Source organism: Engraulis encrasicolus, chromosome 23 (genome assembly GCF_034702125.1).
Source record: "Engraulis encrasicolus isolate BLACKSEA-1 chromosome 23, IST_EnEncr_1.0, whole genome shotgun sequence".
Taxonomy (NCBI): Eukaryota; Metazoa; Chordata; class Actinopteri; order Clupeiformes; family Engraulidae; genus Engraulis; species Engraulis encrasicolus.
This window is the reverse complement of record NC_085879.1, coordinates 37,856,206-37,873,705: the sequence shown is the minus strand read 5'-3', so window position 1 is coordinate 37,873,705 and position 17,500 is coordinate 37,856,206. Positions and strand designations below refer to the sequence as shown.

Genomic DNA, 17,500 nt, shown 5'->3' with positions numbered 1-17,500 from the left:
GTGTGAAACTATACAGAGGAGGTGATAAGCCAATGGCATCTGATGCCAATTCCTTGAGAAAACTCCAAAACGACTCACACTAAACAGCCTGGCTCACTTTGCAGACGTAAGCCACGAGTAAATATAGAGTACAACAACTTCAATACACTGAATCTCTGTGTGCGTGCGTGCGCATGCGGATATAGAGCACAAAAAACGTCAATAAGCTGATTTTATCCCTCTGCTTCTCTACCAGCATGAATGAAAAGTTGTGTGAGAGAGAGAGAGAGAGAGAGAGAGAGAGAGAGAGAGAGAGAGAGAGAGAGAGAGAGAGAGAGAGAGCATGTGTGAATACTGTATGAATATGTGTGTGTGCGTGCGTGTGTGTGTATCAGTGTGTGTGGAGTAGAGTGGTGGTGTATTGGGGGTCATTGTGTGCGTGCTCATGCGTGTGTACTTAGAGTGTGTGTCTGTGTGTGAATACTGTATGAATATGTGTGTGCGTGCGTGCATACGTGTGTGCGAGTGTATCAGTGTGTGTGTGTGTAGAGTAGAGTGGTGGTGTACTGGGGGGGGTCGGCCGGGCCGGGGTGGCGGTGCCCAGACTAATTAGGCCGATGGGGCTGCGGTGCCCCTGAAGTCTGGCAGCCCGAGAAGGGGAGCCATAACTCTCAGCTCCAAAACCAGCTGACTCAGCGCCGCCTGTCCCTTTCAGCACGGGCGCCCGGGAAAAAGGCACTGGCGCGGCCCGGCACAGCAGACACACAGGACACAGTCACAGGCAGAAGAGGGGGGAGGTGAGGAGAGAAGCTAACAGTAGAGTAACTAAATGAAAAAAGAGCAATGATGAACCCTATCAAGTCATAGGGGAGAGGAGAGGAGAGGAGAGGAGGGGAGAGGAGAGGAGAGGAGAGCAGAGGAGAGGAGAGGAGAGGAGAGCAGAGGAAAGGAGAGGAGAGGAGAGGAGACAAGGTGAGGAGTGGAGTGGAGAGGAGAGGAGAAGAAAAAGGTGAGGAGAGGAGAAAGGTGGGGAGAGGAGAGGAGAAAGGTGAGGAGAGGAGAGGAGAAAGGTGAGGAGAGGAGAGGAAAAGAGAGGGTGGAGAGAGAAACTAACCGTAGAGTAACTAAATGAAAGAGAGGAATTAACAGGAGCGGAGAGAAGACAGGTACAGTAAGGGTAGGATAAGGGAATACTGTACGTAACAGGAGAGGAGAGGAGAGGAGAGGAGAGGAGAGGAGAGGAGAGGGGAGACTCCTGCCCGTGGAGAGGAGAGATGAGGGGAGGAAAGGAGATGAGAGGAGGTGTGAGGAGAGGAGAGGAGGAGAAGAGAGGAGAGGAGGGGAGAGGAGAGGGAGAGGAGAGGAGAGGAGAGGAAGAGGAGAGGAGATAAGATGAGAGGAGAGGAGATAAGATGCGAGGAGAGGAGAGGAGAGATGAGGAGCGGAGAGGAGAGGAGAGGAGAGGAAAGGAGCAGAAGTGGAAGAGAGTAGGGGAATATAGGAGAGGAAAGGAGAGGAGAGGAGAGGAAAGGAGAGGAGAGTAGAGGAGAGGAGAGGAAAAGAATTAACTTTTTTCACCACCAGCCAAAATGGCTAGTGGATGTTAATCTTACTGTCCAAACACACACCCACTAATGGGTCAAAGTGGCTAGTAAATTGGTCTTTCTACCAGCCAAACTGAAATTTCACCAGCATTTGGCCAGTTGGCTGGTGTGCAACCAACCATCCTTGACGAGTGAGAGCAGTTCGCTTTATCACATTTGCAACCAACTATGGTGCCCAAACACAGAGACGCAGGCACTGCACATAGAGATGCAGGTGCACACACCCCCTATATACCCTCTATAAAACCAAAACCACCCCTACACACCGACACACACACACCTGCAGGGCCAAGCTGTGGACGTAGGCACCGCACAAAAAAACAACACACACATGTGCACAAGTGCATGGCAGCCTGGGGACCCAGTGCGGTCCCACTGCGCCAATTCTAGCTCTCGCCACAGCCGTTTGCCTCGCCATAAATCTGAGTGCAAGTCAGGCGTTAGGCAGGCGCGTCCGTGTGACCGTAGGTTTGGAGAGGCAGGGCAGATGCCTAATGGAGACAGAGCACTGGGCTCTCAAGAGGAGGATGTGGAGAATGATGTTGTGAAGAGAGGAGAGAGAGAGAGAGAGAGAGAGAGAGAGAGAGAGAGAGAGAGAGAGAGAGAGAGAGAGAGAGAGAGAGAGAGAGAGAGAGAGAGAGAGAGAGAGAGAGATCCAAACACTGGGTAGATGGTATACTGCAGCTAGAGAGGGGGAGTGGGGTGAGGAGGAGAAGGATGGCGAGGTAGAGTGATGTGGGGAGAGAGGAGAGGAGATGAGAGAAGAGGGGATGAGAGGAGATGAGAGGAGAGGAGAGGAGAGGAGGAGAGGAGATGAGAGGAGAGGAGAGGAGAGGAGAGGAGAGGAGAGGAGAGGAGGGGAGAGATGAGGAGAGGAGAGGAGAGGAGAGGAGAGGAGAGGAGAGGAGAGGAGAGGAGAGGAGATAAGATGCGAGGAGAGGAGAGCAGAGGAGAGGAGATGTGAGGAGAGGAGATGAGAGGAGATGAGATGAGATGAGAGGAGAGGAGAGGAGAGGAGAGGAGAGGAGAGGAGATAAGATGAGAGGAGAGGAGATAAGATGCGAGGAGAGGAGAGGAGAGGAGAGGAGAGGAGAGGAGGGGAGAGGACGGGAGGGGACTGGAGAGGAGAGGAGATGAGATGAGAGGAGAGGAGAGGAGAGGAGAGCAGAGAGGAGAGGAGAGCAGAGGAGAGGAGAAGAGATGAGAGGAGAAGAGAGGAGATGAGAGGAGAGGAGAGGAGAGGAGATGTGAGGAGAGGAGAGGAGATAGGAGGAGAAGAGAGGAGATGAGATGAGAGGAGATAGGAGGAGAGGAGAGGAAAGGAGATGTGAGGAGAGGAAAGGAGATGTGAGGAGAGGAGATGAGATGAGAGGAGAGGAGATAAGATGAGATGAGAGGAGAGGAGATAAGATGAGATGAGAGGAGAGGAGATAAGATGCGAGGAGAGGAGAGGAGAGGAGAGGAGAGGAGAGGAGAGGAGAGGAGAGGAGATGAGAGGAGAGGAGAGGAGAGGAGAGGAGAGCAGAGTAGCTTAATAGTAGGATGGATAGACAAGACATATAAAGATAGAGAGCCAGCCAGAAAGAGGAACTGATGGTACATATAGAGACGTGTACGAGTGAATGGGGGCAGCCAAACAGAGGAATTAATAGACAGACCTATAATAGAAAGAGACAGATTGGAAACGAGAGGAAACAAAAAGGACAGGCAGATACAGTACATATATTCCTGAGCAGGGAAAACAAAACCGAGAGCACTATGTATGAGCAGAGGGAGCCTTGCAGTTGAGGAATAGAGGAGAAAATAGGAGGTAAGAGAGGAGAGAGGAGAGGAGTCAAGCAGGGGGTCAGGATTTGGCTGATTAGCTTCGCCGATTAGCAAGGCACTTCCTCGTTGCAATTCCGCCACCACTTCGCTCAAAGAGGGAGAACGCGATTGGTGGGTGCGCGAGTTTAGTGTTGGGCACACATACAGGTGTGTGGTTCCATATATCTTTCTGGTCAATCGTAAGTCAGTCATTAACGTGTCACGTAATTGACTGAGTAAACTGGTGGCGGAAACGACTCCATCTTTGAAGCTGAAAAATTTGTTCAATTTTGGCTGAATTCACTAGCCTAGCATTTCCCATTGAAATGACTGGAGGCGGGACTTATTCACTCTCTCCAGTTCTTATACTATCTCCATGGAGTCAAGAGAAAGTGAGAACAGAAGACAACAGAGATAATCATAGGAGAGTGGAGAGGAGCAGAGAGGAGAGGAGAGGAGAGGAGAGGATACGGCACGCAGCAGGGGACATGAAAGGAGGACACAAACACACAGACACAGACACACACAGACAGACACACACAGACAGACAGACACACAGACACACACAGACACAGACACACACACACACACACACACACACAGTGCCACTGCTTACCTGACATGAGCGGCTGCCCGGCGGTCATGCCCATGGGCGCCATGCCCAGGTTGTTCATGGCCGTGGCCCAGGCGTTGGGGTCGGAGATGGGCATCGCCATGGGGCTGGACTCCATGGTCATGTTCCGTATGCCCTCTACACAAACACAAGGAGACAAAACCAGGGAGAGGGGGCACAATGGTTAGACTAATAAAGGCTGTTACTGGACAGATGTGTGATACTCATAGCATAGGTGGCATTTAGGGTAACAATGGGTGAGGGGCATTGGGGGGTGGGGGTAGGACAGGATGAAGGATGGCACTGAAGAGGACAGGACATAATGCACTTTATGGGTACATCTGTACCCTGTGTGTGTGTGTGTGTGTGTGTGTGTGTGTGTGTGTGTGTGTGTGTGTGTGTGTGTGTGTGTGTGTGTGTGTGTGTGTGTGTGTGTGTGTGTGTGTGTGTGTGTGGTGTGCGTAGTGACTTATGCGTCAGCCTGTAAGAAAGAAAGGTACATAAAAGCAGCAGAAATACAGAATGCCTGTCTCAGACAGCACACAGATAGATAGATACACAATGCAGGTAAGGTATGTGACCGAAAGAGATTGAGAGTCTGTCCATGTGTACACGAGTAAAATAGACAGAGAGAGAGAGAGAGAGAGAGAGAGAGAGAGAGAGAGAGAGAGAGAGAGAGAGAGAGAGAGAGAGAGAGAGAGAGAGAGAGAGAGAGAGAGAGAGAAAGAGAGAGATTGTGACATTGGGATTGTGAGGGAAAGAGAATCATAGACACACAGGGGGGAGTGAAAGAGAGAAAAGCAAGGGAAAGAGAGAGAGAGAAAGAAATAGACGGAGAGTAATAGACGAGTCAAGCGGGGTCTCAAATCACTTGTGCAGATTTGGTTAGATTCCCCGATGCTTTGGGCTTAATAGCCTTCTGAACCACAGTGGGGTGTTGCAGCACAGAGGAAATTACCATCTGAATTAAGCCCGGGCAATGGCGGTGTGAGTACTACATTTTTATGCTTTGTGGTTTTTAAGAGAAGGGTAGAAGTGCGGGGCCGCATGTTGAGTAGAGTGGTGGCGCATGAATTTGCGATTCATTTTTTTCTTTCCATTTTCGCTTTTTTTTTTTTTTTTTCAAAAATTGCCCATCTCTCTTATCTCTCCTCCAGCACATGCACACACTTCCTGTTTTATTCAGTAGCCAATCAGCATTGCTCTGCCGGAGGCTCTCTCCCTCTACCGCTCTCACCCTCTTCTCTCTCTCTCTCTCTCTCTCTTTCTCCCTTTCTCTCTCTCTCCGGCAGAAATGACCTCGGTTTAAAAACAGATTGCTCGTTTTAGAGGACTCTACTACCTCACTGAGTGTCTACCTTGCCACCCATACAGTAACGCTGGCACCACACAGACTGCTCAGATAACTCTGGGTCACACATAAGCAATACTGCATGGAAAGAAAGGTAAAAAATAAATCGTAGCTGCTCGGAAAAAAGGGTTGCTGGCTTATACAGGCAGGCAGTGAGGGAAGGAACAAGCAATGCATGTATATATGAACTACCTAGCACATGTGTGGTCTGGAACCACGTTTGATGTTACAGTACATTCATGTATAATACTAATAATGTACACACTAAGGTCCAGATTTATTGGAGAGGGGGGAGAAAGAAGGAGAGAGAGAGAGAGAGAGAGAGAGAGAGAGAGAGAGAGAGAGAGAGAGAGAGAGAGAGAGAGAGAGAGAGAGAGAGAGAGAGAGAGAGAGAGAGAGAGAGAGAGAGAGAGAGAGAGAGATGTGCAAGAACAGTATGCTATTGCCAACACTGTGTATATCTAACAAGAGAAGAGCTGTTGGCAACTGCAAAGTCCCAAACCAAACAAAAGCTCAGGCCCGACACAAAACCATCTTGTATTTCACCTCAGTTTACACACAGCATACCGTATACGTCTTGGCAGACCCGCCAACAGGGGGGACAGACGGGTATGTTGTCCTGGGCCCAGGGAGATAGGGGACACAGAATTTGGTCGCCATTACATTGTATGTATTGTGTAGGAGGCCCTTTCAGAAGACTTTGTCCCAGGCACAGCATAAGTTGTCAGCGGCGGTGCGCCTTGGCCTCGACGGAAATTTACGCACAAGAGCAACACAACACAGAAGCATTAACATGCAGGCAACATAGCACTACGTACAGCCACACTCAAAACAACCTCGGGCTCCACGCTTCGTCTGCCAAGCGTGTGAAGAAGTCGCAAACATAAAGCAAACATACTTCTCCCTCCCTCCCTCCGCTCCCCGCCCGCCCTGACGCAGCCTCGGGTAAAGTAAGCAAAAGCAAGAGAGTCCATCATACAGAACTAATACACAGCGGTCAACAAGGTCCCTCATTGCTCTCCTCTGCTCTGCTCCACCCTCATTCGTGGAAACTGCCACCTCGATAGTTCATGACCTCTGAGGGCTGAGTCCAGCAGTCCTAAAACACTGGCTGTCAACGTTATCGCCCGCTTTCAAACTCACACTTTAGAACGATCAACCCTTCGAATTCAGTGACACTGAAAGCCAAGGGCACTCGACTTCAGCAGGCCGACGACGGAAAACACCATTAAAAGCCATTACTGAGGGGGACCCCTCTCTCACCTCCGTCATTATCAACCAACACACTTCTTCTCCCCCCCCTACTCTCCTCCTCATGACGTCTGAGATGTCTCGGAGTAGAAGGCTGATTAAAATGCATGGCCCTGCGTGTGTATCATAGAGCACTTACGAGCATAAAAGCATTGGCGAAAAATTAATAAATGCACACGGCAATTTGTCAGTATGGCGTATGGTGTGAACGATGTGAAGTGAGCCTCCGGTTCCATTACGCGCTCACAGGGCCGTTAGCAAATTAAATCACGGCAAGAGAAAGAGAGAAGAGAGGAGAGAGAGAGAGAGAGAGAGAGAGAGAGAGAGAGAGAGAGAGAGAGAGAGAAAGAGAGAGAGAGAGAGAGAGAGAGAGAGAGAGAGAGAGAGAGAGAGAGAGAGAAAGAGAGAGAGAGAGAGAGAGAGAGAGAGAGAGAGAGAGAGAGAAAGGAAAGGTCTGTGTTGCACAGTGACTCAGCTTCGGAGTGGCAAAACAGCTGCAAGAGCAACTACATCTACAGACTATCCAACCTTGTCCCATAAAACCGCATGTAATTTTCCAAACAGTCACTCGTCAGGAAACTGAAGAGATTTTCAGATTCGATTCCCTTTGTCGAAGTTCTTTCAAAAGCCCATGAGAAACTTGGAATGCCTCATATTGAGGGAGGGAGCGAGAGAGAGCGAGAGAGAGAGAGAGAGAGAGAGAGAGAGAGAGAGAGAGAGAGAGGGAGAGAGAGAGGGAGAGAGAGAAGGGGGGGAGCTAAAAAAAGAAGAGAAAATGAAAGAAAAGAAAAAGAAAAACGAAAAAAGAGAGAAAAACCCCCAACAAAATTAGTGTCAGAGAAGGGCACAACACTTGGCATCCCATAAACAGAGGGGGATAGAGAGAGAATAGACAGGCATGGGCATCATAGCTGGAAAGAGCTACGCTGAGTCTGAATCGTCAGTAAGCGAGCTGCATATAGCATGTGCGTGGGCATAGCAGGACTCTGTCCCCCCTCGTCTGTCTGTCTGTCTGTCTGTCTGTCTGTCTGTCTGTCTGTCTGTCTGTCTGTCTGTCTGTCTGTCTGTCTGCCTGCCTGTCTGTCTGTCTGCCTGCCTGTCTGTCTGTCTGTCTGTCTGTCTGTCTGTCTGTCTGTCTGTCTGTCCCCCCTCGTCTGTCTGTCTGTCTGTCTGTCTGTCTGTCTGTCTGTCTGTCTGTCTGTCTGTCTGTCTGTCTGTCTGTCTGTCTGCAGACTTTTCCACAGGTCTCTGCCCAGGGGGGAGGCAGCAGTTTTGGGGCTGGAGCGCGACCATATGGGCCTTGGACACTCAGTGGAATAGCCTGGATCCCCAACCCAGCGCTACATTCCTCAAGCTATTCCCCTAGGGATGCACAGATACCGATACTGGTATCGGTATCGGCTCCCGATACTGCTCATTATACTCGTACTCGTACTCGTCAAGCACTTGCCGATACCAGCTATGAGTACTACTATTACTCAAAACAATGCAAAATCTTGTCATGTTCTGTGGACTTGAAATCAGCATGGAAAAAAGTGCCACCTCATACATTTACTAACATTTAAAATCTACATGGAAATGGACAATAAAAATATCACAGGTGGAAAAAAATAAGGCCATGCATTTATTTTCATTGTATTTTGGTGGTAAAAGGTATTGGTATCGGTACTCGGTATCGGCAAGTACACACATTAATGTACTCGTACTGTATCGGTGCATCCCTATATTCCCCCCCTCCTGAGAGAGGCCTGGCATCCAACACCACAAGCAGGCAGGTAAGCCGGAGACATAAGCAATGGAGAGGGGGGGGGGCACTGAAGAGGAAGATGACAATGATGTAGAGGTCGGAGGAGGAGGAAGGTGGTGAGGAAGAGGAGGAGGAAGATGATAAGGAAGAGGAAGATGAGGCAGGAGGAGGAGGAAGATGTTGGGGTGATGGCTGTTATGGGAGGAGAGAAGGGTGAAGAGGAGGAGGACAAGGCTGGTGGTGATGGTTGGCTTGGGGTGGACGGGGGGAGGAGATGGATGGTGACGGTGGTGACTGTACTGGGAGAGTAGGATGAGAAGAGGCTGAGTTAAACCACGGAGGAGGAGAGGGCGGAGGAGGAGGAGGATGAGGAGGAGGAAGAAGAGCGAGGATGAGGAGGAGGTGGAGGAGAAAGCTGGCAGTGATTGTGATGATTGTGTTGAGGGAGAGAGGGAGTAGGAAAAGGAAGGGGTTGGCGGAGGAGGGGCCTGCTTGTGATGGATGTGTTGGAGGAGAAGGCAGGAGAAAGCCAGTGCTGGCTGTGCTGGGGGAGTAGGAAGAAGAGGAGGAGGAGGAGGAGGAGGAGGAGACGGAGGAGGAGGAGATGGAGGAGGAGGAGGAGGAGGAGGAGACGGAGGAGGAGGAAGAGACGGAGGAGGAGGAGGAGACGGAGGAGGGAGGGGGAGAGGGAAGGAGGAGAGCTACAGTCTGCATCACAGCTGAATCTGAGAGTCGAAACGTGCACTGAGCCATAACCAATAACAATCGCAGAGAGAACGAGAGAGAGAGAGAGAGAGAGAGAGAGAGAGAGAGAGAGAGAGAAAGAGAGAGAGAGACAGACAGTGGAGAGAGAGAGAGGGAGAAAGAGAGAGAGAGACAGACAGTGGAGAGAGAGAGAGAGAGAGAGAGAGAGAGACAGCGTGCAACAGTGCAATGGGAGACTCATCATCACGAGATGATGAATTCTCCATATGAAACAATGTTCTGCTCCTCTGCTAAAAGCAATGACTTAATGGTTACAAGTGATCCCTGGGTGGAATGGAAAAGAGAGGGAAAGAAAAAAAAGACAGAGACAGAGAGAGAGAGAGAGAGAGAGAGAGAGAGAGAGAGAGAGAGAGAGAGAGAGAGAGAGAGAGAGAGAGAGAGAGAGAGAAGCAAAAAAAAACCCAACCCTAGCAACTGGGAGATATTTGACAGCGTCTTTTACAGCGTCTTTTTTTTGTTTTGTTTAACTGCAGTTTGTAAAACAATACTAGGAGGCACATAGAAATATAAAAATCTTATTGAAAGCAACAATTAAAGCTAATGAGAAGCAGTGGGGAAGTCAGGAGTGATCGGTCTCCCGAGACATTCCTTTCAGAGCAGAGCACTGCACAGCACAGCACAGCACAGCACAGCACAGCACAGCACAGCACAGCACAGCACAGCACAGCACAGCACAGCACAGCACAGCACAGCACAGCACAGCACAGCACAGCACAGCACAGCCCAAACCAGCTCCAGCCCAGCACTGCAAATCACTGCACAGCACAGCAAAACACTACACAGCAGAGCACTGCACAGCACAGCACAGCCCAACACCGCAAAGCACTACACAGCACAGCAAAGCAAATCACTACACAGCACTGCACTGCCGAGCACTTCACAGCCGAGAACGGAACAGCACAGCACAGCACTGCACAGCTCTGCACAGCACTGCACTGCACTGCACTGCACAGCCCAGCACATCCCAGCACAGCACTGCAAGACTGCTGCACACACAGAGGTGAGAAGTGAAACAAATGCACAGACAGACAAACACAGACACATGAAAGTCAGACAACACTTGTGTCAGATTGTTGTGCCCTAACAGAACCCAGGGGATATCATCAGAATTTGTGGGGTGTTTTGTAGCCCTTAGCCGAATCCACTTGAGCACATCTAGATCCCTCTGTGCCAGCCTTTTTTTATGCTGTGCACTAGCACTATTAACAAGCCTATAATCTTAGCTTAAAAGTCCGTTTTGAAAGTATATCTTAGGTCATCCATTTTGAAAGTTATGAAGCTATTCCAACTTCAATACTAAAGATCATCGTCTTAGATTACACAGGCGGTGCTCTTTGTTGAAAAATAAATAAAAATAAAAAAGAGCAAACACATTAGTTTGAGATCTGCTCCGCACGCAGCCCTTGAATGACTATCAAGCTGTTAGAAGCTGAAGCGGGGTAGCAGGGCCGCTGCCAGCTTTTGCTGGGCCCAGGACAAAGTCATCTGAAAGGGCCCCCTACCCAATACATACAATGTAATGGGGACCCAATTCTGGGCCCTCTATCTCCCTGGGCCCTCCATCTCCCTGCCCCCCCATCGAGGGTAGCGAAGCTACAGCAGCATTTGGCCCAATACATAATGATGGATTGATTGTGACACAGAGACGTATGACTCCAAACCTAATGGAGGGGTCGAAAGCCGATGTTATCATCTCGGAGCTAGCGAGACCATTTTCACACACTCGGGATATAGTGGCAGCAATTATAACCAGATCGATACAGTTTTGTGTCAGATTTGTTTGAAATGCCACACCAAACCCCTGACTGTTGCAAAACCCGCCACCACACACCCTCACTTCTCTTGTTTGTAACTAGTGATCTGATAACACGATTGCGTGTGTGTGTGTGTGTGTGAGTCGATCTGGGCCAAATAGAAGAAACAGAGCACACACACACATACACGCTCCCGAAAACAAATAGAAAGCAGGTGGAGAACTCCAGTCCAGTCAACACACACACACACACACACACACACACACACACACACACACACACACACACACACACACACACACACACACACACACACACACACACACACACACACACACACACACACACACACACACACACACACACACACACACACACACACACACACGCCCAGCACCAAAACAATGGGAGCTCAGTTATTCAACACATTGGACCAAGCCCCTGGTCCCTGGCAAACAGCCGGATGAGCTGAGGAGAGGAAAGGAGAGGAGAGGAGGAGAGGAGAGGAGAGGAGAGGAGAGGAGAGGAGAGGAAAGGAAAGGAGAGGAGAGGAGAAGAAAAGAGAGGAGAGGAGAGGAGAAGAAAAGAGAGGAGAGGAGAGGAGAGGAGAGGAGAGAGAGGAGAGGAAAAGAGAAGAGAGGACAGGAGAGGAGAGGTGGGTTGAGGAGAGGAGAGGAGAGGAGAGAAACAGACAGGAGATGAGAGGAGAGGAGAGGAGAGGAAAAGAGAGGAGAGGAGAGGAGAGGAGAGGAGAGAGCCGAGTGGTGCGTCCAGACTGTGTGCTCATACTGGAATGAGATCCGAGCCACATGGCTCCCTCCAAAAAGGCTAACCGTACTCCAGAGGACTAGAGCTAAATGAGGGTTGGAATGTGAAACTCACATCAATGTGCCTCCTTGGTTCACAGAGTAACTTTTTGTTTACACTTGATTGGGGCCTATGATGCTAGTGTTACTCCGCTGGTGTAATGTTAAACTCAGTTGTTATTTGCAAATATTTTCCAATATTACTTGCATGCTGAATAGTATGCCAAAGAAAACCACATGGAAACTGCCATTTAAACAAGCCCAATGAATGTATCTGTAAATAAACTATATACACAATTAGCACTTGTTTGCAATCATTTCATATAACACGTTTACCACGGGTTTTTTTTTTTTTTTCTTCTTTTTTTTTATTTTTTTTTTTTAACACGGCTATTATTGGAAAACGCTTTCATTTGGCATGCATAACACATCTGCCAACTGAAATACATGTGCAAAGCAATCATAGCAAAGCTGTTAACATTTACAAATATGAAACATTATTTATCTATTTATTTGTTTATTTTTGTTATTTTTCATATGTGCAATCAACTAACATCTCCATTGCGCCCCATTCCCACCTCAGTTTGCTCATGTCAGACAAACTTTGACAACATGCTAATTAAAAAGTCACAGTGATCGAGGTAAACCTCAACGGTCCATAGGTGAGAGTGAGCCAAAGCTGAAGGTGTACAGCACTGCTGTTTGCTGCAGGCCACCTTTGGTTTGCTGGTCGGCCGCATCTGCAATGAACACCAAAAGATAAAACGGCTTCACACGTCTCCCGGGGCCGGTGTCAAAGAGATGGCGCGACCGCAAGTGCTAATATGGTCGCCAAATTCCAGGCCTGAGGGTTGGAACAACCTTTGGGGCAACCGACCACCACAGGCAATGTCCATCATCACTCTCCTCACCTTTCCGTATGTTTCGACTGTCGCTCCTTGCTGCTAGCCTTGACGGCTGGAAGGTATTTACGTCGCAATCACAATTAACAGGATATTTTTAACAGAATATTATTCCGACCCCTGTGTGCCTGTCTTGTGTGGGAACAGCACGGTATATACATGTCTTATTCTGGTAACCACAGCAAAGATTGCCAATATGGTTGGTAACCAAGATAAACAATACTATGCATCACCAACGCAACGCAACAAAGTGGGATCAATTCCAGTCTCCTAAATGGGCGTGACTGTGAAAAATTGCTCCCCATTGAACTCCATTCATTCTGGAATTCTACTTGTCTCCTAAAGGGGAAAGCCAGCTTAGAACCTTACGTCATGCTAATTCCCAAAGAAATTCCTCCCCATTTATCGTCTCTGACCATGAAATGCGGTTTGTATCATGCACCTCTTAGCACCTACAGTACCGCCTACAGTATATGGTCAAACACTCCTATTACCACACTCGTCAACCTTGTGGACAGCCTTCCCAGATGGGTGGGGATCGATATCATATTGAACCCTTTGTGGTTAGGAATGGGATGACAGTTAAGTTCATACGTGAGTCAAGACAGGTTAGCGAACACTTTGGGAAATATAGTGGATTTGCTGTGCCATCACAATAACCCCAGCTTATGTTTCCAATTCCACTGGCCAGCCCGTCCATGTGTGTACCAGCTTGCCAATTACTGTGCTTCAAGAAGGTAGAGAATGCGCGCACATCAGTGGCACAGGTGCTGGACAAAATAAATTAACTGAAGTAAATGATAGATGTCCGCAACACTGTTAATGCTCCCAGTTGTTTATTGGCACAACGTTTTGGACAAAATTGTCGTGCCAATAAACAACTGGGAGCATTAACAGTGTTGCGGACACCTATCATTTACTTCAGTTACTGCGCTTTACCAGTAACCAGAAACATGCAACCTCTCCTCCTCTGTTTGGAGGCATTTGCTCTGCAATCATCATCTCCCCAGCTGCCGTTTCCACTTCCGCCCATCCCATTCATGAGTATCCCCACCTCGCTAATTACCATCCCATTCCGGTAACCATGACACCAGGCGGTTTTGACGCTCGTGATGATCCACCTCCCTTTTCCCCCTCTGCTCTCCTCTCCTCTCATCTCCCCCGTGTAAACATCCGCTCGCAACAAGGAGTCTCCGAAAGGCTTGTCTTCTAATTACCGCAGCTCCTCACGGTGATGGCTGCTGCAGAGCCTACGGCACTCTCGGGAGTGCCAAAGCCAGGGCTGCTGAGAAGAAGAAGACGGGAGAGGAGCGTGGAGGGAAGAGAAGAGAGGAGAGAGGAGGAGGGAGACAAGAGGAGGAAGGAGAGAGGAGAGGAGCGTGGAGGGAAGAGGAGAGAAGAGAGAGGAGAGAGGAGGAGAGAGACTAGAGGAGGGAGAGGAGGTAGAGGAGACGAGAGGAGGAAGGAGAGAGGAGGGGACATGGAAGAAAAGAGAGAGGAGAGGAGAGAAGAGAGAGGAGGGACAGGAGGGATAGGAGAGAGGAGAAAAGGAGAGAAGAGAGAGGATGAGAGAGGGAAGAGAAGAGAGGAGAGAGGTGAGAGGAGGGAGGAAGAGGAGGGGACATGGAAGAAAAGAGAGAGGAGAGGAGAGAAGAGAGAGAGGAGGGACAGGAGGGATAGGAGAGAGGAGAAAAGGAGAGAAGAGAGGAGAGAGGTGAGAGGAGGGAGGAAGAGGAGACAGTAGGGGGTGGGGGTGTGGAGAAATGAGAGTTTTAGCAACTGTGTAAACTGGGAGGGGGTCAAGAAAAGGTGACACAGTTGCTGTGGATAATCCAAACGAAGGGCTTTGGATGGCGACGCTGAGGTGCTGCGAGTGCACAGGGCACATATTTCATTTCACCAGTCTGTGTGTGTGTGTGTGTGTGTGTGTGTGTGTGTGTGTGTGTGTGTGTGTGTGTGTGTGTGTGTGTGTGTGTGTGTGTGTGTGTGTGTGTGTGTGTGTGTGTGTATTTGTGTACTCCATAACCAGGCCCATGCTTCTTCCTGCCCTGATGACAGTTTAACAGGCTTCCTGACGGGTGTTTTTGAAGGAATAAACAAAAGGCTTGCGGTCAAGGTCAGTTTGCTAGTGTGGTGCTGGACAAATGCACCATGACTTTGGGGCAGACAATGCCACGGGGAGTGTGTGAGTGTGCGTGGTGTGTGCGTGGTGTGTGGTGTGTGTGTGTGTGTGTGTGTGTGTGTGTGTGTGTGTGTGTGTGGGGGGGGGGGGGGTGCCTTCATGCGCGCGTGTGTGTGTGTGTGTGTTTGTGGATGGGCAGTGTGTGTGTGTGTGTGTGGGGGGTGGGTCTTATTGGGTGTCAGGATTAGGGAAGATGCCTACAGTTCATCCTGGCACCCCCTCACTATGGGGTATCTGTGTGTGTGTGTGTGTGTGTGTGTGTGTGTGTGTGTGTGTGTGTGTGTGTGTGTGTGTGTGTGTGTGTGTGTGTGTGTGTGTGTGTGTGTGTGTGTGTGTGTGTGTGTGTGTGTGTGTGTGTGTGTGTGTGTGTGTGTGTGTGTGTGACCTTCAGGGCAAGCCCCCCTCGCAGTGCTTCCCCTTGACAGCCTTCCACTCAATCAAATCAACAGAGTGCACAGGCCCACAGCCCAAACAGAAAACAGCAGCTGAAAAAAAATCAACATCACACTTAGCTGAGCCTGAGCCACTGGGGAGAGAGAGAGAGGAGAGAGAGAGAGGAGAGAAAGAGAGAGAGAGAGAGAGAGAGAGAGAGAGAGAGAGAGAGAGAGAGAGAGAGAGAGAGAGAGAGAGAGCGAGCAAGACAAGGAGGAGGCAAGGGAGGAAGAGAAAACGATAGGTAGAGAGAGAGACAGAGAGAGAGAGAGAGAGAGAGAGAGAGAATGAGAGAGAGAGAGAGAGAGCGAGGGGGACTAGGCAGAGAAGGAAGAGTGAGAGATAAATTCCCAGAGCCAGTAAAAACAATGTTGGCATGAGTACAGGCGCTTGATAGAGCGGCCTTAAATAACACCACTCCAAAAAGCGGGTGTTTAGCGTTAACCTTGGAACTAGAAGCGTCCTTTTTTGACTTTGGAGGGGAAAAAAGAACGAGAAGAAGAAGAGAAAAAAACTCTCTTTCTTCCAACCCCTTTGGTAAAAAGTTTTATTCGATATTAAAATCCCAATACCGTGAATTTATGACTCCGCTTCGCAGATCAAAACCGGGTGCCCTTGTAAGTTCCCTCAGGAGACATGCTGGAAACACCTCAAGTGTCGGAGGAGAGAGGGAGGAAGGGAGGGAGGGGGGAGAGAGCAAACAAGAGGCCAGGAGGAGGATGAGGAGGTGAGCATTGGGGATGTGGAGAGGAAGAGGAAGAGGAGAGGAAGTGAAGGTGGAGGAGTGCCAGGTGGAAGAGTGCCAGGGAGGGGTGGTGGGGTGGGGTGGAGAGGTGGAGGTGGAGCAGAGGAGTGCCGTGTGTGTGTGTGTGTGTGTGTGTGTGTGTGTGTGTGGTGTGTGTGTGTGTGTGTGTGTGTGTGTGTGTGTGTGTGTGTGTGTGTGTGAGAGAGAGAGAGAGAGAGAGAGAGAGAGAGAGAGAGAGAGAGAGAGAGAGAGAGAGAGAGAGAGAGAGAGCGAGAGAGCGAGAGAGAGAGAGAGTCAGAAACAGAGACATGGTGGTCTTGAGGCCCAGTGGAGAGTGCTGGAGAGCAGCTGGACCTGCCTGACTGTGAACGGTTGCAAATCAGGTCAATGGGACAGGGTTAAGGGCCCTTGTAGCCAGCCTCTTCTATCGTCTTTAGGTCTTTTGGGGTCTTCTTCCCCACAGAGAAACAGTGCAAGAGGAAATAACGCCTTATTTTCTGTTCTGCTTTTCTTGGTCGTGACAGTGGTGTTGTTGGTGTTGGTTTTGGAAGCCTGTGACATCCTTTCCTTCCCCCGGCGGGAGGTGAACGATGGGGCCCTTTTTGGAATTCATTAAGTACGGATAGGGGCTGCAGCATATCTCTCTCTCTCTCTCTCTCTCTCTGTCGCTCTCTCTCTCTGTCTTACTGTAAACAGAGTACTGCAGCCCATCTCTCTCTCTCTCTCTCTCTCTCTCCGACTGTAAACAGAGTACTGCGGCCCATCTCTCTCTCTCTCTCTCTCTCTCTCTCTCTCTCTCTCTCTCTCTCTCTGTAACAGAATACTGCGGCCCTCAGTCACCACAGCACTAGAGTCCATTAAGCTGTCTGAGACACAAGGTCTCTCTTCACAACTGTCGAAAACAGGCCCTTTTTTATCCTTTTCATAAGGCCTACCGTACAAGTTCTTGAATGCAACAAACAAATGCATACCAGTCTTGGCATTTTTTAAATTAAATATAAGGCCACTACATATACAAAAGGATGTTATCCATAGAGTTACATACCAGGTCTAGCATCTGCTTTTATTAAAAGACTGCTATACAATGATGACAGTACGCATAGATGTTGAGAATAAGCCCAGCAAGAGAACAATGCATAGAGGAGCTACAGTGCAAGTAAATCCCTTACATGCACTGAACAAAGAAAAAGGGGAAAAGAATGCAGACGTGATGGAAAGCAGGGATGAGTGAAACAGAAAGAAACGTAAAAAGATAAAAAAACAGTAATAACAAAGACAAAAAGGGAGAAGAAAGAGAAATAGCTGTACAAATAGAAACACAAAAGGAGTGGTGCGCCTCGGAGCTGGGGAACAATAGAGGAGAGGAGAGGGAATTGCTGTCACTCAGCAGGTAGGCATGCCATAAGCAGAGAAGAAATAAGCAGGAGAACCAAGTATATATTCAATAATGGAGAAGAAAACAACTAGGCATATGGGGAATTAGGAAAGAGACAAAGAATGGAAGGAGGGAGTGGGGGAGAGAGAGAGAAAGAGGGGGAGGGATGGGGGCAGGGAGAGAGACAA

General features: G+C 49.2%; 1 protein-coding gene across 1 annotated transcript in view; it reads right to left on the bottom strand.

Annotated features, from left to right (window-relative positions):
• The window catches only part of enox2 (ecto-NOX disulfide-thiol exchanger 2), a 514,981-nt gene that overhangs the window by 201,465 nt on the left and 296,016 nt on the right, over positions 1-17,500 (bottom strand). Inside the window, exon 6 of the mRNA XM_063189793.1 lies at positions 4,006-4,140. Coding sequence (XP_063045863.1) covers positions 4,006-4,140 — 135 coding nt within the window. The remainder of the gene's footprint in view (positions 1-4,005; positions 4,141-17,500) is intronic.